Source organism: Passer montanus, unplaced genomic scaffold, assembly GCF_014805655.1.
Source record: "Passer montanus isolate IOZ18808 unplaced genomic scaffold, ASM1480565v1 scaffold236, whole genome shotgun sequence".
Taxonomy (NCBI): Eukaryota; Metazoa; Chordata; class Aves; order Passeriformes; family Passeridae; genus Passer; species Passer montanus.
This window is the reverse complement of record NW_024366993.1, coordinates 91,818-118,038: the sequence shown is the minus strand read 5'-3', so window position 1 is coordinate 118,038 and position 26,221 is coordinate 91,818. Positions and strand designations below refer to the sequence as shown.

Below are 26,221 nucleotides of genomic sequence, written 5' to 3'. Positions count from 1 at the left end.
CTAAGCTGTAGCATTGGACCTGCATTTAGCCTAGAAATGGAAACAAGATGTGGTCAGTCAGGGTTGAAGTTTCTCTTTGTTTATTCTGTATATGTTTTAATCCAGATTTATGGCCTCAGCTTGCTGATCTCCATTGTGCAATCATAATTGCTTCCACCAAAGTCTGCTTGTGCTGAAGTGATACTCAAAATTTCCATGTTGGCATTCTTAATAGCTTAGTTTGTATTCCCCTTGTTGGATGACCAAAGATTTCCACACGGGGGCTTTTTTTTTTGGCTGAGAAGAAAATTCTGTTGATGGTTGCTACTTTTGTGACATGAAGTCCCTACCATTTTAAATTTCTTAGAACAACAGTGGATGTACTGGGATTGAGTCAATCAATATCAGTAGTTTTTCTGTCTTGCAGTGTAAATGGCCCTATTTGGCATCAAGGCAGCAAAGTTTAACTGTGCAAGGAATGAGTGGATGATGCTTGGCTTAAAAAGAAATAAATTTCTTACTAAAACCAGATTTTATTGCTGAATTATTTTGTATAGCAGTTTTTATATGTCAGAAATTTATATTTAGATACTGATTCACCCAATTGAACAAATATTTTACTAAATGTCTTGTTTTGAGAAGTCAGTCTCTGTAGATGTTTGTTCCTTATCCTTTGAGCATGCATAGGAGAACTTGGTTACTACACAGCTTGTAGGTTGTTAATGAGTGTTGATCAAATCACTGTGAGGAACTCACATGACAAATGACCTTTGTAATAATTTCTCCATTATGTAAGTACTCTTTCAGTGAGCAGAACACATTCCAGGAGGTTTTGCTGCCTAAATGGAATGTTGTGAAAACTTGTAAGACTGTCTCGTGATCACCTAAGGGACTAAATCAAGAATGTTCTTCCAGTGTTAAACTACATAAAGAGGAAGGGGAAATGTCATTCATTTATTACTTTTTACCAAAAAGTTTCATCTTGGATAAGGCTTTCTAATATGTAGAAGGAAAACATTCCAGATTTCTCTTTTTGGAAGGAGACAACTTGGAAAGTGTGGAAGTGGATGACATGACAGCAGAGCTCTGAGTGGTGTTCAGGATGGTCAGCAAACCTTGGCTTTGACCTGTGTAACCATGTGTTCTGTAGCCAACAGCCTCAGGGTGCATTCACAAAGGCGGGAGGTGTAAGAAATAGTTCCCAGTAGGATCAGGGTTTCCAGGAGGTCTCAGTTCTTCATTAGGTATGTTTACACCAAGCCCTTGGGAGATGCAGGACTGTTGCTCTCAGCAGTCTTGGCCCACCCCCTCAGCAGCCAGCAGAGCAGTGTTTCTTCATATGGGGTGGCCCCTGACCAGCTCTGCAGCTGCTGGTGCTATGAGCAGTTTGAGAAACTCAAGAGAAACCAAAGAAATTGCTTAGACTTTTGCTTTAAATTATGCTATTGCTGGTGTTTAGGAAAAGCAACAGTATGAAGGAACTAAAGGCATCTGGTGACTTAAGTGTATTCATTTAGAACTGTAACATGTAAAAGTTCTAAACCACAAGACCTTGTGTATTAATATTATTAGCACTGTTTGCTTCCATGTACAACTCCTCTTTTTCTAATAAATACAGTAATTTCTACTCTGTGTTAATTTTAAGAAAGATGTTAATGTCTCTCTTAGACCTGTTTTTGCCATCTTTTTCCTCTGCCTGTTTTTGTTCCAATAAATACAGCAAATAATTGGTTTTCTCTCTTCACCCTGAAGCCAGGGCTGACAATCAGTAATGCATAATCATAATCTTTTAATATTTTCCAATGTGATTCAATTAAGAAACCTATGTTTTTGCTACAGAAGGACCCATAGCATAGTGGGAGATACTGAAGAATGTTTCATGTTCTTGGCTGGGTAGCTGTGTATTAGCTAAAGGATACTTGCACTTTTTCTAAAGCTGCCCTGTGTTAACCATGCTTGTGTGTGTCTATTTTCACGTTAATGGTGATTTAACTTAAGTGAGGTACCTGTAATTATCTGCTCTCTCGCCTGCAGCCTGGTCAGTATTTGTTGAATTCAAAAATTGAAGAGGAGATTTTGTTACTTGGTTGAATTGAAAGACTTAGCAGTTTTCTTCGTACACTCTGCAAGTTATCACAGAATGATTTGGGGTTGTGGGGCCTTAAACTCATCCAGTTCCAACCCCCTGCCATGGGCAGGGGCAGCTTGCACTAGACCAGGTTGCTCCAAACCCCATCCAACCTGGCCTTGAACACTTCCAAGGATGGGGCAGCCACAGCTTCTCTGGACAACCTGTGCCAGGGCCTCACCACTCTCACAGGGAGCAATTTCTGCTCAATGTCCCATCTAGCTGTGCCTTCCTTATGCTTCCTCATTTGATATTTTGAAATGGAAGCTGACAGTCTGAGTTTGCATTCCTGTTGCTGGTTTTGAGGTGTTTGCACATGTGGGGAACCTTTATCACAGCTGTAACTTTCTCCTTTTAGGCTCCACAGAGCTCAGTGTGCAATTAAACAGACTCAGGTAACTGTTCAGAAAATAGGAAGGGAGATTGAAGAAAAGCTGAGATGTACATCTACAAGGAATGAACTGGTATGTTTGATTTATTAAAACCTTATTTTGTGGGCTTGCTGAAGCATCTGACTGATGTCTTGACTGTAAGCTTTTTTTTTTTTTATAATACTTGAACTTGGAGTCTTTCTTTACACCTGTCATTTTAAATGGGAACTCATCTGAGAGCTGTATAATAGCTCCACACAACCCAGTTTGAGTTGTGTGAGTTACTCAGATGCATTGATAAATTGGTTATCCTATTTTTACCTGTATTTTGTATAATCATGCTATCGAAGCATAAACATTGCACAGTGCACAAAAGAGGTCTTTCAGGAAAAAGAAACTTCTAATGATTTATATGAAACTTGACAGGAACCTGTGCTGGATTTAGAGTGAGGTGAGTCTATTGGCTGTATCTTCTTGCACCCTGACTCTCTTTGGATGAACAGAATTCATACAAATGCTGTCATTCAAGTGACATATTTGTTTTAAACAGACATTTTACTAGATCTTACAATGGCATTTGACATTTGGTTTTGCCTGCTCTCCTCCCCTCCCCTCCCCAGAGAAGTCTGTTGACATTAGTTTCTGCTTTCTGCCCAGAAAAGCTGATCTTGGTTCAAAGATGAGTTGACAGAATAGCAGTGGTTTGTGGTGACTTCATTATGTTGGTACTCAGTGGTATGTGTCTGGTGCCTTGTAAAGGACACATTTGCAGTGTGAAGTTAATTTATTGCTGTAAAGCAGATTCTGAATTGAGAGTACTCAGCTAAGTTCCAAAAGCGTCAAACTGGTTCAAGGATTTGACAAAGTGGGAAAAATGGGAGCTTTTTTGCCCTCTGTAATTACAGGGGTTACGTTGTAGATGAAGAGGTGAAGAAGTCACCTTCCATACGGGGTAATATAAAATCTCTTGTGAGTCATTCCAACCCAGAGCTTCTTTGCCTTCTGGTATCTTGACCGTTTAACCATTACCTTTTCAGTTATGGATATGTTTGTTCCTCCTTGCAAAGGCCTTTGATTTTTAATATCTGAGAGCAAAACTATATCATACAATACTAGTATGTTTTTGGTTGGAAGGGGCCTTAAAGCTCATCCAGTTCCAAGCCTCTGCTATAGGCATGCACACCTTCCATTAGACTAGGCTGTTCCGAGCCCTGTCCAACCTGGCCTTGACCACTTCCAGGCATGGGGCAGCCGCAGTTTCTATGGGCAACCTGTGCCAGGGCCTCCTCACCCTCACAGCCAATAATTTAGTTCCCAACATCCCATCTCATGCTACTCTCTGGCAATGGGAAGCCATTTCCCCTTGTCCTGTCATTTCAGGCCCTTGTCCAAACTCCCTCTCTGGCTCTCTTGGACAACTGAGGCTCTAAGGTCTCCCTGGAGCCTTTTCTCCAGGCTGAACACTCTCTCAGCTTTTTCTTTGTATCCTCTTATTCTCATAATCCTGAAGCTGGGAATTGAATCTGATAGCGCAGCTTGAATATTGCCAGCCTTTTTCCAGCTCCTGCCTTCACTTTGTATAGACTTCTTACTGCTCACCTTCCCTCTTGCTGGTGAGCCCTTTGCTAGGGAATGAATGCTCATCCTGCTGCGAGTGCTGTGCTGTCAGTTTTGATGTCCTGGTAAAGCACTATTCTTAATTTTTGGTCTGGGCTAAAGAGAGATGCATCCCACAGGAGGATCAAGCACTGTGACACACAGCTGCATTTCTTTCCTTCCAAAGCAGCAAAATTATTAGTCTTTGGGAATCTGTTGCCTGTGGTAATCTATGAACTCCATTCCTAAGCAGGTGCTAGTTTTGTCCTGTTTTTTCCTTCTCTCCTACCACCTCTTTATGCAACTGCTTCTGTGCGGAGAAATAAATTTATTTATTTATTTATTTATTTTAAAATCTGTATTTCTTCCCTTAGAAAAAGGAGAGTGAATGTTTACAGTTGAAGATCCTGGTGCTGCGTAATGAACTGGAGCGACAGAAGAAGGCCCTTGGTCAAGAAGTAGCCTTGTTGCATAAGCAAAAAAGTACTTTGCTTGACAGAGGTATGTGTAGAAGCCTTAGCCTAGTTTATGACCAGAATGAAAGTGCTGGTTTCTTCTCTGTTTTCATTGTCTGGCTGCTGCTTGTGTTTTTTCTTTACCTGAAATTTGCAGCCAGGTGTAATTTCTTCACTCTATATCATACTGAGTTTTAGACAGCAGTTTCTGGTATCTTGTCTCTAAATAGTTTCTTACTCTGACACCTCTCCAAAGCAATCTTAAATCTGTGTTTAATTGACATTTTATGAGAACATCAGAAGAACTGCAGTATAGTACAGTAAACATTGCCGTCATAAAGGGACTTCATGTCACAAGGGATGTTGCTGTACCTGTGATTTGGATTCAGTTTTAAGTATTAGAAGACAAATATCACTCTTAATCTTTTAATATGTGACAGATGAAACACTCGGTCATCTTGGTATCATCCTTTACAAGGAGGATATCATCCTGGGCAAGTCTCCTATAGTGAAATGCTGTATCACTGCCTCTTCAGAGTTCACCAAGACCAAACTATACACATACTTGATTTTGTTGGAGGATTTTTTTGTTGTTTTCAACGCTTAGTTGAGTCTAAAGTAATTAATTACTGCTAAAAAGGATGTTTTTTACCATGTATTTTATTCTGGCTGTGCAAGTAATGGGATCCCATAATTGGATTACTGCACTGTGTGGTTGTGAGAGGAATAGGTATTAAAGGAAGGTGAAATATGATGGGTTGTATTTGGCTGGTGAATGGTGTGTAGTGCATGAAGACAGGTGTTCCTCCTGTGCTGTCTGACATTCTCTAGTTTGGGAGCATAATATAGAAAATGGGAGAGTAAGAATAAGTGGAGGATTGTTGCCAACATTTTGTCAGTATCTACTTTTAAAACTTTGGATAACTAAGAAAATATTTATATTATTTTTTTTTCCTAATTCCTCCTGTTGCTTAGCAAATGCATTTGAGACTGAATACCAGAAACTTGAAGAGCATAATGAATCTTTATATGAATCAAGAAAGGAATGCACTGCTAAGAGGTAAAAGGACCTATGTTTGTTCTGTAACTGGAAAAAAAAGATAAGCTTGAGAGCAAGCATTTGAAAATGGGACTTCTGGCACCAAATTCTTCCTCATGTTGCCCTAAAACTTCTGTTGAGATATCCCTGCTACAATTCCTAGATATCTAAAGTGATTACCAGTGGCAAGTCTAGAAGAGAAGAAAACTAATGCTTGGTTGTATGTGTAGACTCTGATAGGAATTTCAGGTGTGTTTTAGTGTAAGACAGCTTTGTAATACCTGATTCTTGTAGTCAAAATATGTCTATAATGTTTGGTATGCCTGAAGACAAACATTAGCTTTGTGTACTGTATTTTTTTTGGGTGGATTTACCTAACTTTTTGGAGGATAAGAGGTGATAATTGGAAAGCTGCAGAAGGGGTATGACAGCTTGATACCTTTATTTTGAGCTTTTGAAGAAAATAATAGTTTTGGAATCTCTTTCCCCAAAGAGAACAGTTTTTGAAGATAAATGCCCAGCAGACTATTCGATGCAAGCAGTTGCTGTCGGAGCTGTCCTACATCTACCCTATTGATTTGGTATGTTTTCAACATCCTGACAATCTGCTCAATGTGAAATGTAGTTCCTATTTATTACACTGAAAACAAATATTATGCTTTACTTGTGACAGAATCTGCTCTTTGCTCATTTTGTTTATTTCAGCTTTTTCTTACATTTGGTCTTTAGATTACAAACTTTACAGGGAGGGAACTTAGGCCAGCACCTCATACACAAGTGCCCTCTATGAAAATAGAATAGCTATAATTTAATGGATGTTTTCCATTTTGTGTACCATTGCATAAAGTAATCCTAACAGTAGGCTGAGTGCATAGAAACATGTTAAAAAGTTGAGATATAAAATCTTTTATATAATGAATTAATATAAAGTTCTTTACTCTTTAAAAAAGTTGCATTTATTTTCCGAACTATGTGAGATGTGGATTAAAACACTGTGTCACTCACTCTAAGTTTAGTTGAATATTTAATGTTTTAAATTTTATTTTATTGTTTGTTAGCTTTGTTGTCATGTTTTATGCAGGTTTTGGTGTTCTGGATGTTATTGTTTCATGCTCACTTTCCACTGTTGATGTTAAATTTACAGAACAACCAAAAGGATTACTTTGTGTGTGGAGTCAAGCTTCCTAATTCTGAAGACTTTCAAGGTAGCTGCATATTCTTAATGTAGTTGTTACAGTTAACACTGCTTCTAAACTTTGTAGAATTAAGAAAACTGGTAGCAATAGCTTGGGGTCCAAATTTTTGACCAGAAAGATATAGACTAGAAAAAAACAGACAAATTATTTGTTGGTACTTCCTAGCTAAAGCAAAGGAGGTTCCTTTTGACTCTCAATAAAGTACCTCTGTGTTCTAAGACTGCATATTGAAACACTGGAACAGGCTACCCAGAGAGGCAGCGAAGTCTCCATTCTTGGGGATGCTCAGAACCCAGCTGAACACAGTCCTGGGGACAACCTGCTCTGAGCCAGGGGTGAAGTGCCTTTTAAACTCAGTGGTTCTGGAAAATATTGGTGTCTGACTTAGAATTCCATTGGGGCTACTTTTAGTCCATAAATCTCGGTAGGGCAACAGGCATGAATCTCCGTTTGGTTTACTGTCATTGCTGGTGAACTTGCCAGAAAAATACCTTGCAAAAAAAGCATTTGAACATCTCTGACAGTATGGAGTACTTTACAAGTGACCTTCTACTTCAACTGTCATCCCTCATCCTATTCCAGGAGCAAATATATCATGTGCCTGTGTGTATAACAGTTGTACAGGTAACTGCATGCATTCATGTACAAATGTTTGATGTGAACTGGAAATTCATTAAAATCTCCTTGAGGATTTTTTGCCCCCAGTACGTGTTCGCTCTTAAGCCTTAAGGAAAAACCTCCATCAATTGTCTGACTCTTTAAAGCCACCCCATAGTAATTAACTTATACTAATAATATGTATATTGGATGCTCGAATATTGGAGGAATAATCTTTAAAACGAACTAATTTGTCAGCAGGACAAAAATCAGTCTATTGCTTTGTTTCCTTGATTTCACTAAATGTGGTAATGAACTCAGTTTGCTGACTCCTGAGGAATGAGTGGTGTGCCATCTTCTGACCCATTTTCAGTTTCCTGGTATTAATTCATTGCAAAAGAATTACTAATTCTTTATCCAAGTCTTTAGAAGAATTGTATTGTGGGGAAGAAGTACTAAACATTCAATTTAGTGAAACAGGCAGTTAAATTTGAAACCCAGCTGTCTGGCATGGATCTTATCGCAGACTCAGTAGATAGTATCTTTTAAAAAACTAGGTGTCAAAAAAAATCCCTAGAAAACCAGTTTGGTTGCAAATTTTGAACCTTTTTTACAAAATCCATTTTGACAGGGATGTAACTTAAATACATACATCATGACAGGCTCTGATAGAGCTCAGTATGGTTGTTGAATATCATTATAAGCTTTGTTGAAGGTCCTCTGTTCAGCTGGTTTCATGGATGCATCAGAAGGGATGACTATAATGCTGTCTATATCCTTTAAAAAGAATTAAAAATAGAGAAAAGAGAAAGGAAAAGCCTTTATATGGCTAAAAGATGTAGTTTCAATTGCAAGATCTATGTGTATTCTTGGCAGGTGAAGCTTTAAGGTTGAAACTTTAAATGTCAAATTGAAAATTATACTTTTAAAAAATGGGTTAATCTTAAGTTTTTCTGGCTATTGGCAGAGAACAGAGTTCATAGCCTGGGGTCAATGTCTCTCCAACTGATCTCACTTGTGAATAAAGTTGAGGAGGAATGCAGCTTTCTCCTGATCCCACTCACACGGGAGTGTCAACTCCATCTAGAGAAACGCAGAAATCTTAATACTTGAGTTTTATCTTGTGAATTTTGTTTCACTTTTCCCATCTCTTCTTCACCCTCCCCCATCCTGGCAGTATAGCTTTGAAAGTAAAATTTGCAGAAGAACAAGCCATCATTTTTCTGTGCCTCATCGCAAGAGGCAAACACAATACAGTGCAAACACGTGTAAAGCTCTCCAAAACGACACCAGGTCTCCTTCTGTCCTCGAGTTCTGACTTCTGAGAGCTACAGTAATTGTTGTTCTCTGAGCAATAAAGATGAATATTAGGATTTGGTGGATACAATTAATGATATAATCTTTTTGTCATTGACAGCAAAAGATGATGGAAGCATTGCTGTGGCCCTGGGCTATACTGCTCACCTAATTTCCATGATATCCTTCTTCTTGCAAGTGCCACTCAGGTATCCCATAATTCACAAGGGCTCCCGGTCTACAATCAAAGACAATATAAATGACAAGCTGACGGAAAAAGAGCGAGAGTGAGTATATTGTAAATTCACTGATCTACTGTCTTCAACAAATCAACACCAAAAAGCCCATCTTAAACAGTTTTGCGCAGTCTGAGGTGAATAAGGAATCTAAAGTTACTGGTTACTGCTTTCAGTAGCTGTGGAATAGTCGTTGAGTGTCTCTTGTTGGAATTTTGGGATAGAATAGAGTAACTCAGCTTTGTTATTCTGGGTTTGTTGGCGCATATATGGCTTTGATTTGGCATCCAGTAATGCTAGAAAAACTTAAATAGTGTTTCTTAGTGTTTCATGAGTTTTGGGTTCTATTTGGAAAACTTGCCTTTTATGTTTTGCCACTGGCTATGGGAATAAACTGCAGATAGCAGGTGTAGTTTCACTGGGAGGCTGCTGCCAGTGCCAGGATAGTGGTTGATAAATGGGAGAAAACAAATAGCTTTGTTTTAACATAGAGTTTTTTAATCAATTGAAAAAGCACAGTAACCTGCCACCTACTATAAATCAACTGAATATTCAGTGTAGAGCTTTTCATTTGTTCTGTAACATTGTCTTTGAATATGTAGCTATAATGTTACTGTTTTCCTTCTAGGAAACTGTCTTGCTGTCTTTAAATTCACTCTCTGAATGTCTTCTCCTGCATTTTGGAACTTTGCTTATTTTCCCACTGTCTTGGCACCTGTGTGCTCTAACATGAAATTAGTGGCAATTACTGGTTAAGGTTCCCTTTGTAGCCTGAAGCCACTGAACTGCCAGGAATGCAACACTGACCATTGGTGCAAGCCCATCTTCTCTGTTCAGATTCTGGGCAAAGTTTGCCCAGAGACTTTATGGACTACCCATCCCTGGAAATTTTCATGGCCAAGTTGGATGGGGCTTGGAGCAGCCTGGTCTAACTGAAGGTGTCCCTGCCCTGGCAGGTGGTTGGGATGTGATGAGCTTGAAGTCCCTTACAGCTCAGGAATTCTGCGATCCTGTATGTGTGTATGGATGGCTGCAGTCAGGCTTGCAGCATCAGTAACTTCATTTTTCCACAAAAGTTTGAAAAAGAAGCAAAGGAAATGACAGGGGAATGAACTTGTGGAAAATAGCTGACAGGAAGCTCTATTGACAGGAAGCTCTATTGACAGGAAGCTGTGAAAAAACAAATTCTTCTCTTTGAAATATGCAGTCAAAGTATTAGAATATTTTAACACTAATTCCTCACAATTCAAATAAAGATGGAAGGGTTTTGTTGTGCCTAGTTGACAGAATTTGGATGCTTGGAAGTGTCTGATTTCTCTCTGAAGGTTAGTGACTTTTGGCATGACAGGCAAGGTAATTTGCCTTAATATTTAAACTTGTCTTCCTGTTGTGACACCATAAAACACAACTATATAATTATGTCTTGCAAAGTATATTTGATACCATTTAATAACTTGTCTGAACACACTTCTGGGTACCTTAATAGAACATTGACCTGTTTTGCTTCAGTGTAGTTCTTGCAGCAGATGATCATGCTCCTTCTGGTACATCACTTTGAGAAGGGTTGCAAACTACAACATTTGTATCTAGAAAACAAATTTCTGAGTAGTAGAGCTCCTTGTGTGTGGGTGTGTAAAGATTACTTCAATTTCCTGTTCTCTCATACAGCTTAGAAGGTTTAGTCCTTTGTGCTATAGCCTTCCAAACTCTTGTGGCTTAATACTTGATTTCACAACAGATTTCTGAAGGGGAGAGTTTTTAGCTAAGCAAATGAATCCCTGTTGGGCTATTTACCTGTGTTGTGCAAGATTTTTTCTGAATTAGCTCCGGCTGGAGATCTTCTCTTCCCAGCTATTGGAGAAACAATCCTACCAGCTCCAAGGTTTTATGTCAAATGTCTTAAATTGCTGGGATCATGTTTCTCCCTTGCTCCTAATTGTGTTGAGCACAGCAGTTAACATACATTATTAGATTTCTTTATTTCAGTTACCTGTGTTTTAGCAGCTTTTTAAGCTCCAACATAAATTGTTGAGTAATTGCAGTGATGTAATCCCATTATTTGATTTTTACTATAACATATAGTATCCTCATTATTGACTGTCTTATACTTACATACTTGGCTTTTATTTTATTTTTTTTTCATTGCAGGCTGTTGGAGATTAGGATTTTTCCTTTTTTTTTTTTTTTTTTTTTTCCTTTCTCAGGAAATTTTTCTCCCATTTGTTGTCTAAGATGACAGATACTTAAGACGAAAGACATGGCCAGGGCTGGGACGGGGCACAGTTTGCTTCTGTCTCTTACCTGGGAGGTTTTCTCTTGGAAAATGCAGTGGTACTGAGAGACCTGGCTGGGAGCTAGGGGCTGGGCTCCATTCTCTTTGTCTCTCTCAAGATCAGACTTTGGTTTTGGTGGTTTTGTGCCGGGAGCCGCCAGTGCCCCTGTGGGCTGTGACCATAACTGCACCGAAGGGGAAAGTGCTTGGCGGCCAAGAGGAGGCTGTGGTTGTGTTTCTGTTTTTGGTTTGTTCTTGCTGCTGCTGTTGTTTATTTGTCGTTATACATATATATATACTAGTAAAGCCCTGTTATTCCTTTTTCCATATCTTTGCTGGAAAGCCCTGTAATTTCAAATTTACAGTAATTTGGAGGGAAGGGGTTCATGTTTTGCATCCCAGTAAGGTTCCCATCTTCCTTGGCAGGCACTTGTCCTTTAAGCCAAGACACAGGGTTTCTCTGAGTTCCTTATTAGGAATTTCTAGAAATTGTTCGTTGAGGGAAATAGCTGAGGTTTTCGCTCAAGAGCAAATTCCTAAGTACAGGAGTTTGTTTTTAAAGTCATACTGTATAAAGGTGTTACTACACTTTCAAGTTTCTTTACTGACTTTTCTAAGCCCTCCTATTGAGCTGGTTAAATATTTTGAGAGCTTTTAGAATGTAACTTCTGGGAAATGCTTCTTCAGATTGGTTTACTTGGATGATCCAGGTCACTTCTATGAGGACCTTGAGAATTTACAATTTTTCTCTGTTACATTGGGACTTTGAAGTAGGAAGTTGTGGTGAGAACTTAGCTCTTGTCTGGCCATAGTACTGAACTTAGAATGAAGTACAGAGTGACTACCAGTAGCATATAGTATATGGTCAGCTTTGTAATTGTAGAGATATTAGTGTTTGTAATCTGCTTAATAACTGTTCCTCTCTTGTATTCCAAAACCTGGTTTTGGTACTACCAAAATGCTCTTAAGTTTTCTCCTATGATGTCTACTTGTATGAATTTTTGAATTACCATGTTAAGACAAGAATCTGATTTTGACAAAATTTCTCATTAACTCACTTCTTCAGTGGTCTCTTTCAGCATCTCCAGAGTGCATGCAATATGTAGGAAGAAAGAATTCTCAGAAGTTCTGGAGTCTGAAAGATTTCAAAGCAATGAGTGCACTTTGAGTCAGTTTGCAGAGAACACCATGTTTGACAGGAGCATTGACCTGCTGGAGGGGGCAGGAACACTCTGCAGAAGGATCTGGACAGGCTGCACTGGTGGGACAAGGCCAGTTGTATGAGCTTCAACAAGGCCAAGGGTTGTATCCACCCTTGGGTCACCACAATCCTATGAAACACTGCAGGTTTGGGGCAAAGTGGCTGGAGAGCTGGGAAGGGCCCTGGGTATGCTGATAACTGTGGCTGAACATGAGCACAGGTGAGCAAGAGGCCAATGGCACCTGGCCTGTGCCAGCAATGATATGGCATCAGGCCCAGGGCAGTGGCTGTCCCCCTGTGCTGGGCACTGGTGAGGCACTTCCAATCCTCCCTGTCTCCCAGAAAGACAGACACTGAGGAGCTGGAGCATGCCCAGAGATGGGGATGGTGTTGGGGGAGGGTCTGGAGTACCAGGAGAGGCTGAAAGAGTTGGCGGAGCTCAGGCTGGAGAAGAGGAGGCTGAGGGGGGACCTTTTCGCTTTCTACAACTCCACAGGAGGGTGGAGCCAGGTGGGGGGGTTGCTGTTCCCAGGTAGGAAGTGACAGGGTGAGACGAAACAGCCTCAAATTGTGCCAGAGAAGTTTTAGGTTGGATATTAGGGAACATTTCTTCCCTGAAAATGTTGTCCAGCCTTGGTCCTCTCTGGTACAGTGGTGGAGTCAACATCCCTGGAGTGATTTAAAAGCCATGTGGATGTGGCACTTGAAACATGGGTTAGTGGTGGCCTTGGGAGTGCTGGGCAAGTGGTTGGATTTGGGATGTTCTTAAAGATCTAAGAACCTTAATGATTCTGTGATTCTATGGATATGTAATTCCCAAATTAAAGCTACTTAGACAGCAGCGTGTTCCTCTCTCCAGTGATGAACAAGTTTGCTTGCAGAATAAATCACCTAAATTCTTTGGCAGTGTTCTGGTGGAACTGAAACCTAACACTTCATCACATGCTCAACAACAGAGTGCGAATGCTAAGATGAAACTATTTCTGATATGTTCTGAGACTGTGTTTCTCAAGCCCTGTATTTTATGCTTCTGTTAGTCTGCTCCCAGATTTTAATAAAGAATGACTCCCAGCTTAGGGCAAAATAAAGATTGTTGTGTCTGGAGTGAGACATACATTGTGACATTCCCTATGCTGGTGTTGCTGCTCATGTTACAGTGTTTTTGAGTGTAAACAGGTTGGAAAAATATATATATATTCCTCTAAAAGGAAAAATAGGGTTTTTTAAGTTTCATCACTTTTCTGGTTTGCTTTGTATATCTCGACGAGTGAAATGCACATTCAAACGAATTCTTTATGTTGAATTTTTGAGCTATCACTCCTACTATGTCTCTTCAAGATTTTCAAGAGCTCTTACTTCCATGCTAGGTAATTTGGAGCTGGAAACTATTTCAAGAAGTAGTTTTACTAACATTATTTCTCTGTAATAATAGTACAGAGAAATCAAATAGTACATACAATCTGATGAATGCTACACCTTCTTCCCAACAAAATGTGTTAAGGGTGGACTAGTAGGAGCAGTAGGAAGAAAGTTGCCACTTCAGTGTCATACTTCAGGTTGGGGAAAAAATGAAGGGGTAGAAAATGGCAACTGTAAAGGTTTCCTTGGTATTTTGTAATTTAGAGAAAGACTATTTTTTTCCTTTCACTGTGTGTGACAAGCACAGGCAGCAAAGGCCAAAGGATTCAAACAGCTACTGTGCAAGTCTTGGGCATGTACATTGAGGCATCTGGCATATTTTCAGTTGTTTTATGACTTTGATGTACCTCAGGAACCAAAAGATGTATGAAATGGTGTAAGGGGGAGTGAAATTAAGGATGCTACTACCATGGGTTGCTTGTCCTGTCTAAATTCCTTTTGTTGTCATTAAAGTAGGAAACATCTGTCTATTGTAATACTGGGCCCTCATAGAAAACTAACAATATAGCTAAAAGGGATAGGTTTGCTCTTGAAATAATTTCCTGAAAACTATTTTTTTGAGTTGGAGTTACACCTCAAATTTGTCTTTTTATGCAGCTCACCTTGAACATTATTGAAAACCTTAAGCATGCCAGAAGATTGCAGTGATTAGTCCATTTTTGTCTTGATGTTTGATTTCTCTAGGTGCTGATACTTTGAAGGCCAGTTTGAATTCATTGCTGTAGCCCTTGTGGGAAGGGCAAATGTATAAATAAAAAAATCAGGTCACCCTTCCCTGGGATGGTGCAGACTTGTTGCAACTGAAGAGTGCATAAAGCATGAATCAGAGGTGCTCTTCTTGGGTCTTCAAAGTGGTTCTGGATTCCTTAAGGAGGGAAAGCATTGAGTAAGTTTATTTTAGTTGATGTGCAAGGTCTGCAGCACCTTTGCCATGTGGGGAGTGTTTATGTATCTCCACAGTTTGTTGACTGAACCTTGAACTCAAACCCCAGCAGACTGGATTAGTCCAGTTTGGGGTGCTTTTCATTTTTTTAGGAAACCAAATTTCAGAGAAGATTAAATAAATCAGGCAGGACATATTTAGAATCCGCACATACTCAATCAATTATTTTGGTGTATTGTGTTGTATTTTAGACCTACTCATTTTCACTGCTCAGAAAAACTGGTATGTTGTGTGTGTTTCGTGCAGTGTTAAATCATGGAAAGTGAGTTACTGACAGTGGAAGTTCTGATGTAAAAAAATTCAGGATAAAATATGAATAAAGCATACATATGGGATTCCTTTCCAGTTCTGCTCCAAAAATGCTTCCAAATTATCTTTCTCAATGTATTATCTTTAATTTCTTTGAAGTGTGGCAAACTAGATTTGCAAGTAAGTGGAGATAAGTGTTGCTGAATTGGCCTATGGATAATTTTGGAGCATTTGCAATCCACTTGTTGAATGAGCATAATCTGTAAGTGATCCCCCTTATTGTGGCTGAACGCCAGTTTGGAAGAATGGGAAAATAAGGATTTCAGCTGCAGTAGACTTAGTACAACACCACTAAAGTTGTTATTGCTCTGTGCCTAGTAACAGATAAGTCACTTGCAAACAAAGCAGTCTGAAAAATCAGAATACAAGCATGTGAAGAATAACTTTTCACTGACGTTAAGATTTTCCAACTCAATTGACACGTCTTTAATCATATTTGGTACTTCGGCTGAGGTAATGAAATGGCAGCTTTGGGAAGAAATCTTGGCAAACTTAGATGGAGGGAGATGGTTGCTTGAGAAATCTAATAGCTATCAAAGAAAAGTTGATTCTTTGGGGCAGATTGAGTGTGTGTTAAGGGTTCAACTGTATTGCTCAAAGAAAGCTTTTTGCCATGAACTTATCTTGAACTGTATTTTTACATTATACAATTCTTTAGGATATTTAGCTAGAATCCTGGCTTATTTGATTCTTGATTAGCAAAACAATACTTTTGCCTTCATTGAGTCAGCAGATATTGCTGTGGATAGATAAAGAATTAGATCAGGTGTTGTTTAATGAATTTAGATAATGTTAGCACCGTTTCTGGGAACTGGAAGTTTTAACATGCTCCTGGCCAGTCTGAGAAAGCAGATTTTGTTTACTGCAGTATATGAGACCACTGACCCCAGACATCTGAGACCAGCTGAGAAATGTTTCTGTGAAGACATACTAGTCTTAATTTACTCCCATTGGAACACTGTACTCCTGTTGAGATTTTTTTTTCCAAAACATTACTTCATTTTTTAAAATAAGCAGGGACTTGACCTCTATAGAGTGTCTTCTGGTTAAAAATGATTCTTCAGTGGCAGTGAGATTTAAAGTTCTGATAGCGAGGTTGTCTGCTCTGTCCTTGCAGATAGTCCATGTATTGTGACATTCATCATGGCTTGTATGGTGCAAGCCTTGAATCCAAGCTGAACTATGTCATGGAAATGTCCAATTTACAAAAAGCCATCAGTGTCACTGGCTCCATAGATTCTTTGCTGTGATTTTGAGATGTTTGAAATCATTTGCTGAAGCAATAGAATGATACCCTTTTGTACAAAGTGGGGACTGTCTTGTCAGGAGCTGCCTGACTTTCATCATATGGATCTTTGCTTTTATTTTCTTTCTACAGTCTGTACATATTGAAGCTATCATGCATTCCCCAAGAGCAAGGTCACAACAGTTACACTTATCACAGAAAGATGCTTCTGCTTTTGATTATCATCATCTGAACAGTTCAGAAAAGCATTTTGAAAAAACATTTCATAGGGTTTAATGTTTTATTTCCCCAGTAAACAAATTATTTATTTATTGTATAAAGCTTGAATGGGGATATGCTTTTTCCTCATGGCAGTCTGTATTTTTGTCATCAAATTTGTTTTACAAGCATAGCTTTTTCTGTTAAGTAGGAACTCAAAACCATATAGTAATCCAGTCTGAATTTGCTTGCGATTGGTAACTCATATTTCTGTCTTAATCTGTAATTAAAAGCAAAATGCATGCTTGTAATCCTTTCTTATGTATTTTCATTTAATTTTGGATCTTCTGCAGGGGATCTGTGCAGTCTGCTCTGAAGCTGATAGAGTTGTGGTGCAGCTTATCTGAGACGGAAGCAGGTTTTAAAGGTGTGCAGCCAAAGCTTCTTGTGCCTTGATCTTCAGGTGGAGTGCTAAGATGTTAGGAATGCTGGATATTTTGCTGCTTGTGGCTCTTGAGCAGTTTATTTGTCCTAATATTTGATTTGAAATGTCCTGAGAAATTGTGATTTCAAGTGGGCTGTCTGGACAGTGGTCCTTCTGACTTAAAAGGCTTTCAGGGTTTAATTTCTTCTGGTTTAGGGAAGCCCCAGGACTTTTAAATAACACAAGATTCCTTCTCTGTATGCGACATTCCATTACAGTGAGCAAACAAGGTGTGGTAAGGTTGGAGGGAAAACACTTGTTCTTTCCTCCCCTGCCTGCCCCCCTTGCAGACCCCAAAAGGGGGTGAAGCTGAAATAAGTCAAACGTCAGTAAATATTTGAACCTTTTCTTCTGCACTCCTCATACTTCAGCCAAGAACTTGTGGCTTTTTCAGGCCATTATCTTACCTAGATTGTGCTATTTAGTCCTATCCTTGTATAGAGTGTCCTATCCATGGCCTAAAGCTTAAAACTAATTTTTTTCTTAACTGACCCATTTTTAGTAGTGTTGTGTGAGACACAGTTGTTCCTCCAGATCTGATAGATGACTCTGCTATGACATGAGTGACTTACAGTCACAGAAATTACATCAGTTCTTTATCTGTATGGTAATGAATAACTGGGTTTCAGCTGCATTTTGCCAAGTCTGTGCTGCAGCAACCTCTCTGCAGTCATTCTGCTTACTGTCCTTGATAATGAGAAATGAAAGAAAAAGCTAGGTTGAGTTTGTTCTCTGATAAATTTGACACAATTGGGCAGGAAGTATCAAAGATAGTATAAATATAGTCATGTGAAAATGCAGTGGTGTCAGCTTCATTTAATCTTTGGATTAAGATTCCAGTCTGCACTTAACTACTGGGTAATGTCTTGATGTCGAAATGGACAGCAGTGATGATTGGTATTCTCATGATTTGGAATTGTGACCAGCACTGTTTAACTTCTAAGTCAATGACATGGACAGTGAGATGGAGTTTGCCAGTGACACCAAGCTGTATGGTGCTAGAAGGAAGGGGTGGCAGAGGGACCTGGACAGGCTGAAGGGTTGGGCTGTGCCAGTCTTGTGAAGTTCAAGCAGGCCTGGTGCAAGGTGCTGCACTGGGATCGTAGCAATCCCAAGCACTAGTTCAGGCTGGGTAGAGAATGGATCGAGAGCAGCTCTGAGGAGAAGGACAGCTTGGGAAAATGGCTGGATGAGAAGCTGGACATACCCTGGCCATGTGTGCTGGCACCCAGAAGTGCCCGTGTGCTGCGCTGATCCCACGGCACGGGCAGCAGTGAAGGGGGAAATTCTGCTCCTCTGTCCTGCTCTGGTGAGACCCCACCTGCAGAGCTGCCTCCAGCTCTGGGGTCCAACATCAGAAGGATGTGGAGCTGCTGGAATGAATCCAGAGAAGGCCAGAGAGGTGCTCCAAGGGCTGGAGCCCCTCTGTTCTGGAGGCAGCCTCAAAAACAGAACGCTCCAAGGAGACCTGAGAACTCTTTCCAGTGCATAAAGGGGCTACAAGAGAGCTCACAGGCATTTTAGGCAAGGGCCTGGAGTGATGGGACAAAGAGGGATGGCTTCCCACTGCCAGATATCAGGGTTAGATGGAATATTGGGAAGAAATTCTTCCCTTTGATGTGGGGAGGCCCTGGCAGAGGTTGCCCAGAGAAGCTGAGAAACCCCATCCCTAGAAACATGCAGGGGCAGGTAGGACAGGGCTTGGAGAAACCTGGTCTAGTGGGAGGTGTCCCTGCTCATGGTAGGAGGTTGGAACAAGATTGGTTTTCAGGTCCCTTCCAACGCAAACCATTTTGTGATAATTAAGTGTTCCTAAAACATAAGTGTCCTAATTTAGCTTATAAAGCTGCAAATATTACTGGTCCTTAAAGTCCTGAATCACTTGGAAAGTTAAGGCTATGTAACATGATTCCAAACTAGATTTGGAATTTAGATTTGCCAAATGAGATGTAATACGATATTTAAATTGTGCCAGACTTTAGTCTGTGCAAGACAGTTGGATGTGATGTGTAAAAACCATTATTTTACTGACTTCTTCCCTTAAGAGCTTTCTGAAGTACAGATTAAACTTTGAGACTTTAATGTAATTTGGGCTATGGCAGAGGTCTGAACCGAAGAGAGAGTAAAAGATCTAAAACATATGGTGTATTACCAAAGTAGAAGCAGGTGAAAGCAGTTAAAAATGAAGCAATTTCATAAGTATTAAAAATAGTTTGTGTTAAAGGCAGGTGGTTATAGACAATAAAAGTGGGCCATCAGTATATTGGTACATATGTGATATTTCTGGAGGCAGAATTCATAAATCACAGAACACAACAGTAAATTTATTTGGACTTGAATTCTTAAGAGATGCTTGAGGTCTGAAATAAATGTATGGAATAAGGATTCTTTCAACTTTTCCTAACATTTGCCATCTGCCTGAGCCAGGAATCCTGCAGTGATTTCCTTGAGTGTTCATCAAGCACCAAAGTGACTATTTGAAACAGCTAAAGATGAGCTAAAGATATGAAATTAAATGAGAGCCTGATGGCTGATGAGTACTTGTTGAGGGTCAGCTGGAAAAAGTAGGACAATGAAGAGTTTTTAGTGATTAGAGTAGAATACTTAGCACAATTTATTTGAGTTGTAAGAATGGTCTAATGCTTACAACACCACAAGTAGTCTAATCATCGTTGTAGTTTTGAAACAGGCCTCTGGTTTTCCAGAATAATATCTGTGAGCAGCTTTAAAAGATCTCTTTTTCTGTAGTCAGTTATCTGGATTTTAAATACGTCAGTACTAGTTAGCAGTTTTGGTTCAAGACACTATATTAGGAAATTGTTGCTTATGTTCTTACCAAAGCCAGGGGTTTTAAAAGTCAGTAAGGGAAGGGTTGCAATCCTTTCTTTTGTTAAGAAGTCATTGGTGCTCCTCATAAGGAAAAAACCCCACCAGAATAGATTATGGATATGAACTGCAGGCATCACACCTCAAATCGTAAATATGAAAATGAAAAATCCTTGCTTTTTCTCTGTCTGCACCTGAAATTTCTTGGTTTTACTTTCAGCAGCACATGAGCACAGTCTTCATTACATCTTGAATCATGGAAAAGATTTAAATTAACAATGGAAGGTGACTTAAACAACCTTCTGTTCAGCTGTTTGCATGAGTCAACTGGAGTGGAAATGCTCACAACCAGCCACCATTGGTTTTTCATATTGACTGGAAACACCATCTGGTTCAAATCAGTCTAGTGTGCAGCTTGGATCACTCTTATCCAGAGTTCTCCACCTTCTGAATTCAGAGTGGGGCTTGTTTAATTTCAGCATCTTTGGCACAATTCTCTTAGATCCTAAACCCACCTTTACGCATGCCTGCTGGCTGATTATTCCCTTAATCACTCCTGTTTCTTATTGCTTCTCCCCAGTACAGGCTCCTACCTTGCTGACATGTCTTGAAAGCAGTGGGAATACCAGGTACAGAAACAGCTCCAAATGGAGTAAACCTGTTACAAGTTACTAAACATGGTGGATTTTTTCTTGCATCAGGTTAATTTTCTCTAAATCAGGATCTTCTTTACAAATCACTATTAAAACTACCATGGCTGCATTGCCTGTCTCTTTATATACAGAAATAGATCATCTCGTGTAAACTCAGGGTGTGTTAGCACTGTATTTTAACAAGTCTGCATGCTATTGAAATGTCATATTCTGTAGCTGTATGTAAATGACAGCATATTTTTACAAAGGCACATGCTGACCCTCGCTGAGCAGAAGCTATCTCGTGTAAACTCAGGGTGTGTTAGCACTGTATTTTAAGAAGTCTGCATGCTATTGAAATGTCATATTCTGTAGCTGTATGTAAATGACAGCATATTTTTACATGCTGACCCTCACTGGGCAGAAGCAGTTTTGTTCATATTCCTGACTGTTCACATGGCAGGTGCATGGTTGCATGGTTTCCTAGAGTGTGTAAGTACTACTCCGAGGAGGACCAGAGCTCAACTCCTGAGCTCTGTTCTGAACTGAGAACAAATTTCCAACACTTGATAACTTCTCTCAGGTAATATTTTCTATTGATTATAGAAAGTATACCTGTAGCTTGTGGTTTTTGGTTTTTTCTACTAAACATATCACACTTGTTCAAATTTTTTTATCTCAGAATAAGTATCTGTGTTTTGCTTTAAAGGAACTTAGTGATTTTTTCCCCAAATATATCAGCAAGAATGGAAAGAAGGAAGGTGCACTTCGGAGTAGAATAGATGGGCGGATGCCATTTTGAATTTTATTATGCATTTTGTGATTATAAAAACACTGAAATAGTGTTTTTGAAAAGTATTTTGTATAACTAAATCCTTACACAGCAGACTCAGCTTTGCAGCATGACAAAAGGAGAGATTAAGCTTACAGTCAATGCTTTTCTGTGGAGTGGGCAAGAAGAATTTCACACAGGGAGGCAGCAGTTCAAGTTGGGTTCAGTTACACTCACTGAAGCACTATATACAATATTTGGGTTCCTCTCCCTTTAGTGTAATGCTTGTGATCAGGCTTAATGGGCAAGCAAGATAAAACAAAAAGAGAGAGGTGTAAAACCTAGTAATATTTTTCTCTTGAGTCATAAATATGTATATGCAGAGACATCCACTGGCAGTGTCAAGACTTCAATTTAAGAGATTATGTTGTGAAAGCTGACCTGAGGATGTACGTGGTTTAAAGCCTTTCAAGATTAATTAGTGGAGGTGAGAGGATAGAAATCTGAATATTGGCAAAGAAGCAGGATCAATGTGATAAGCAGAAAAGCCCGATTTTCCCCTTTAAAAGAATCTCTGTGTGGGAGATGTCAGTGAGCACTATATACCATTTTCACCCCCTTTCTGTACTGCATGGATCAGAGAGCTCTATGTCTAATAATAGAATGCATGGTTCCTGTTACCAGTGACTTCATGAAATGCTGCCTTCTAGGGAAACATGATTTGTATTCCTAATGGTGCTTTTATTGTAAAAAAATTGGTTAGTTTTAGACTGTTAATTGTAAAGTTATTCCTTAAATCTAACCCTTGCTCTGTTTGGGTAGTGTAATTTGAGATACTGAAATGAATTCCTCTTGCTTTGTATTTTGCACTTAGAATAATGTGTTGCAGAATTTTTGTAGCATTTAGGAAAGTTTCATTTCCTTGCATGGGGAACTAGTTGGATTTATAGATCTATTAAGTAAGGTTAGCTCTGTGAATATATAGTATTCACAGAGATTTTAATGTTCCTTGGCTTAAAGAGACCTAGCAAGTTTGAAAGTAGCAGAAAACCTGAAGCTGACATCTCAATATTTGATCTGCTGTAATCATGACTTGTTAACCTTTAGCTTTAATGATACTATGTAATTCTTAAAATTACAAATGTACTCTCCTATGGGGCTGATGGATGATAAAATTCACTTTGCCTAATCACCTCTCCAGAATATGTGTTGTTTCTAGTAGATATTGATCTCCTGTATTTGTTATCTTATATTTGAGAGAGACCTTAGTTTCTGCTGTGGGTAATTCCTTCAGCATCTTGATGAGGAGCTGCAGGACATGGTTCATGAAAAGGCAGAAACTTGATTCATGCTGTAGTTCCCATAAAAAATAAATTTTAGTTTGTTCTAAGGTTGCTGAATTGACCATGATGACCTCAGAATCTCTGGTGCTGAGGAGGAGGCAAAAGACAGTCCTTAGAAGTACAGTGTGCAGCTGTTAAAGCTGTTTGAGAACTACTTCACTTAAGCAGAGATTCTTTAAGCAGATGTATAAAACTATATTCTTTAAAGCAGAAACTGTCAAAGAGTTTCAGTATTTAAGGGACTAATGTTTTAGTTCTCTTGTCTCATGCAGCAGTGCCATGCTATGTTCTTACAAGCTATTTGATACATTTGGGCATTTTAAATGGTGAGCAATATTTATTATGTAGAAAAAATAAAGATTGGTAATAATATGTTTGCAAGGGCTATAGTGACCTATGATGCTGTGACTCAAGCCTTTGGTGCATGTGTGAAGTTTGTTGAAAGGAATCACTTCTATTCTGAATGTTGTTTTGGTAAGTGAGCCTGCAGATTTCTTCTCTGTGTAAAGGGCTTTGTGCTCTGTCAATCACAGGATAATGATCAAAAGAGAACAACTTTTTGAAAATATTCTTTCTGTTTGGAAATGAGCTAACCAAGTGTGACTGACTGAATGCAGAGGGATAACGTGGGATCTGAAATTGTGCTGTGTGCTTCTGAAATTACACTTTGATTAGTGAGAGGGATGTTGCAGCCCTGGGAGATTCATAAAGTGTCTTTTAAAAACCTGTAATACTTTAAAAAATGGAATTCCATAGCTGGGTTTTGGCATCAGTTGTTAAATGCTGATTGACTGGAGTTGCAGAGGTTTCCTAAATACATCCTATGGAGGGGTTCCTGGGAGACATCAGCAAAGGAAGCTTTTTAAATTTTTACCTTCTCAGAAAAGGAATCTGGGGCTTTTTGAAGTTTACATAAGCATCTGAATAATTTCATCTTAAATACTTCCCCCCACCTTTTTTTCCCACCAGATTTCCTTTATATGCAAAAGGAGGGGAGAAGCTTCAGTTTGAATATGGAGTTTACCTTCTCAACAAAAATATAGCACAGGTTAGTACACCTGAGATTATTTTTTATTATTATTTATATGTATTCTCTGCTTGGTGTCAGTATGATGTAAATGTGCATGTGCTGTCCTGTGATGCTGCTCTCTGTAATGAAAGTCTGTGAACTAAGAAAAATATCCTTGAAAACATAATTTTCACTTATCTTCAGCACTGTGCTTGAGATTTTGTTCTGTGGTGCTTAAAGAAGCACTTACCAGATAATAATGAATCTTTTTCTTTTCAAATAGTACATTCTGTGAATCTATAGATGCCACACTGTTTTGAAAACTGTAAATATTCTCAGATTTTTTTTATTCTGTCACACTTGAAGATCTGTTTGTGTAATTCTTGCTCATGTGTCTTTAATTTTGCTGTATTATTACTTCAGCTAGTACTCTACCCTTACAAGAAAACACAATACATGTAAAATATGAAATATCGCAAATGTGTGACTTTTATTTAAAAAGTTCTGTAATCAACCTTCCTTCTTTTTAATTTATTTTTAAAAAACATCCTTTACTCTGAAAATTGCAAGAGACTTTGCAAAGTTGTATTTGAGATGACAGTAATACCTGCAGCTAACACATTTGGTATTGGAATTCAGAGAATGTTCAGAAAGCTGGTCTGAAAGAGGCCGGGCTGTTTCTATTGGTATGTAGTGCTAGGACAGGGTCAGCTGCTTTTATGCTGTCCCTGGTGATGTTCTGTAAAGAAAAACCTGTGATGTAAGTACTGCTTAGTTCCAGTGCTTGATTGTCTTGGCCACTGAAGACAGCTAATTTCTGACATTGAGTTGAAAGCTGTCTTGCCTTTGTTTATATATTACAATAATCTAATCAATTTAAGTCTCTTCCTCTTTGCAAACTTTCATGCATTGAAAAACCATTTTTCAACACTTCTCTTGCCTCAGATTCTCCATCTGAATTCATATTTTTCTTGAAATGAAATGCTGAAAGTTGGATACAGTGAGCAACTGTTGCTTTCAAAACATGGAGTAGGATGGGAGATATGCTTCCCAAATCTTGTCCTTTTATTTCCAGTTCATTGGTTCCAATGGGTTTGTACTCTTAAAAGCCTAGCAGAGTAAATCTTACGATTCTGTGCAACTAACAGCCCCAGGTATCTTCTGCACAGCAGCACAACAGTCTATTCTGAATTTGTGCAGGTTGTTATGTTTGTTGCAGTTCTGGAGACAGGCACACGACTGAACGCACTGAGTTCAAGTGACAACAGCCAATGTTTATTGATGGACTCCTCCTTTTATAGGGGATTCAGATTTCCCATGCTTGAACACCTGAGTGGTCGAGGTCTCAACACCACCCAGCTCACTGGCCAGCTAACTGTCTGCATTCAGGATTGAATGGGGTTGGCTGGGCTGCCCTGTTTGAGATCAAATCCAACGTTGTCTTCCCAGGGACTTGTTTGCTTCTACTCTTTAACGAACTAGGCTGGTCAAGTTGGGGTTCTGTAATGGCCAAATTTATCTGTGCACCTTCAGACCAGCTGCAGCTGTCACAGCAGGTGATTTGTTTAATTCACATTTTATATGCTGTATCTTGAATGTATTGTTAAATATGAACTTTCTTGTTCTTAATCATGTTTCTGCTTTGGTGGCAAAAAAAAAAAAGAGCTGAGAACTCAGTCTCAGCTTTATGCTGGCTGCATCTGAGCCTATGCCATATCCAGATTACCTAATTAAAATATTGGATAGAACTGGGGTTCTGTTATTCCAGGTGGAGTCCCATTTTGACAGCACTTCAGTTGTAGTCATGAACCATTCTTTATTACACCCAAAGAGTATTTTCTCTGTATTCACTTGTACTTCATCAATATCCCATTTCCCCAGCATGCTTGTGAGCATATTATAGCAGAAAATGCCAAGAGATTTAAATTCCAAGAGAAATATGACATTTCTGTTTCTAACCTGTTTGAAATCACATTAGTCTCACAGTTTTATTCTTGAAAAATCTGACCTTTTAATGCATAGTTTCTACTAATCTTGTTTGTTTTTCCAGTTTTCTCTTCCATCACTTTTTTTGCCATTCCTTATCCCAGACTGAAGTAAAGTTTCGGAGTCTTTCTGTGTTGTTTGTTTTTTAATCTTGGATTGCATTTACCACTTTCCAGACTTGCCCATGCTTAGTGTATTTTGGACAATAACCTCTGAAATTACTTAAAGTCTAAAATATCCTAAGACAAAGTAAATCGAGCCCTACTAATCTTGGAAATGGGTTTAGCCAGGCTGTTAATGTATCTTAGACTCTACCTCCTTGTTGGTGGTATCACTAATGGCAGCCAGCTGTTCACACTTGACCTCCAGAGGGGAGATTAGTGAGAAAAAGGGATTAGTCTTTCCCTCAAATGCTTTGATAGACCTCTCTCTTCATTACTATCAAAACAATGCTTTCCTTAATCTCTGCTTACTAGTTAATTTTGTAACTTGTGAGTCATGATGCTGCTTGCCTTTCAGCCCTTCGTTGTCTTTACCTTATTCTGGAGTTTGCCATTCAGTTATGTGATGCAAGCTGGAAACTCTCATTTTTTTCATCAAAATGATGAATTCTTCATTGAGCCCAGGGTGGTTTTCTTTCCTGTTTGTGTAATTTGGGTTACTTGACACTTGTGCCTGTGGTATTTTT

At 39.1% G+C, this 26,221-nt stretch overlaps 1 protein-coding gene across 4 annotated transcripts in view; it reads left to right on the top strand.

Annotated features, from left to right (window-relative positions):
• The window catches only part of UVRAG (UV radiation resistance associated), an 85,749-nt gene that overhangs the window by 35,048 nt on the left and 24,480 nt on the right, over nt 1-26,221 (top strand). For 3 of the 4 annotated variants that reach the window (XM_039710868.1, XM_039710869.1, XM_039710871.1), the window contains 8 exons: nt 2,466-2,571; nt 4,449-4,575; nt 5,505-5,589; nt 6,062-6,149; nt 6,713-6,773; nt 7,347-7,388; nt 8,779-8,944; nt 23,508-23,586. In XM_039710868.1, coding sequence (XP_039566802.1) covers nt 2,466-2,571; nt 4,449-4,575; nt 5,505-5,589; nt 6,062-6,149; nt 6,713-6,773; nt 7,347-7,388; nt 8,779-8,944; nt 23,508-23,586 — 754 coding nt within the window. The remainder of the gene's footprint in view (nt 1-2,465; nt 2,572-4,448; nt 4,576-5,504; nt 5,590-6,061; nt 6,150-6,712; nt 6,774-7,346; nt 7,389-8,778; nt 8,945-23,507; nt 23,587-26,221) is intronic. The other variant, XM_039710870.1, reaches the window with a different exon arrangement.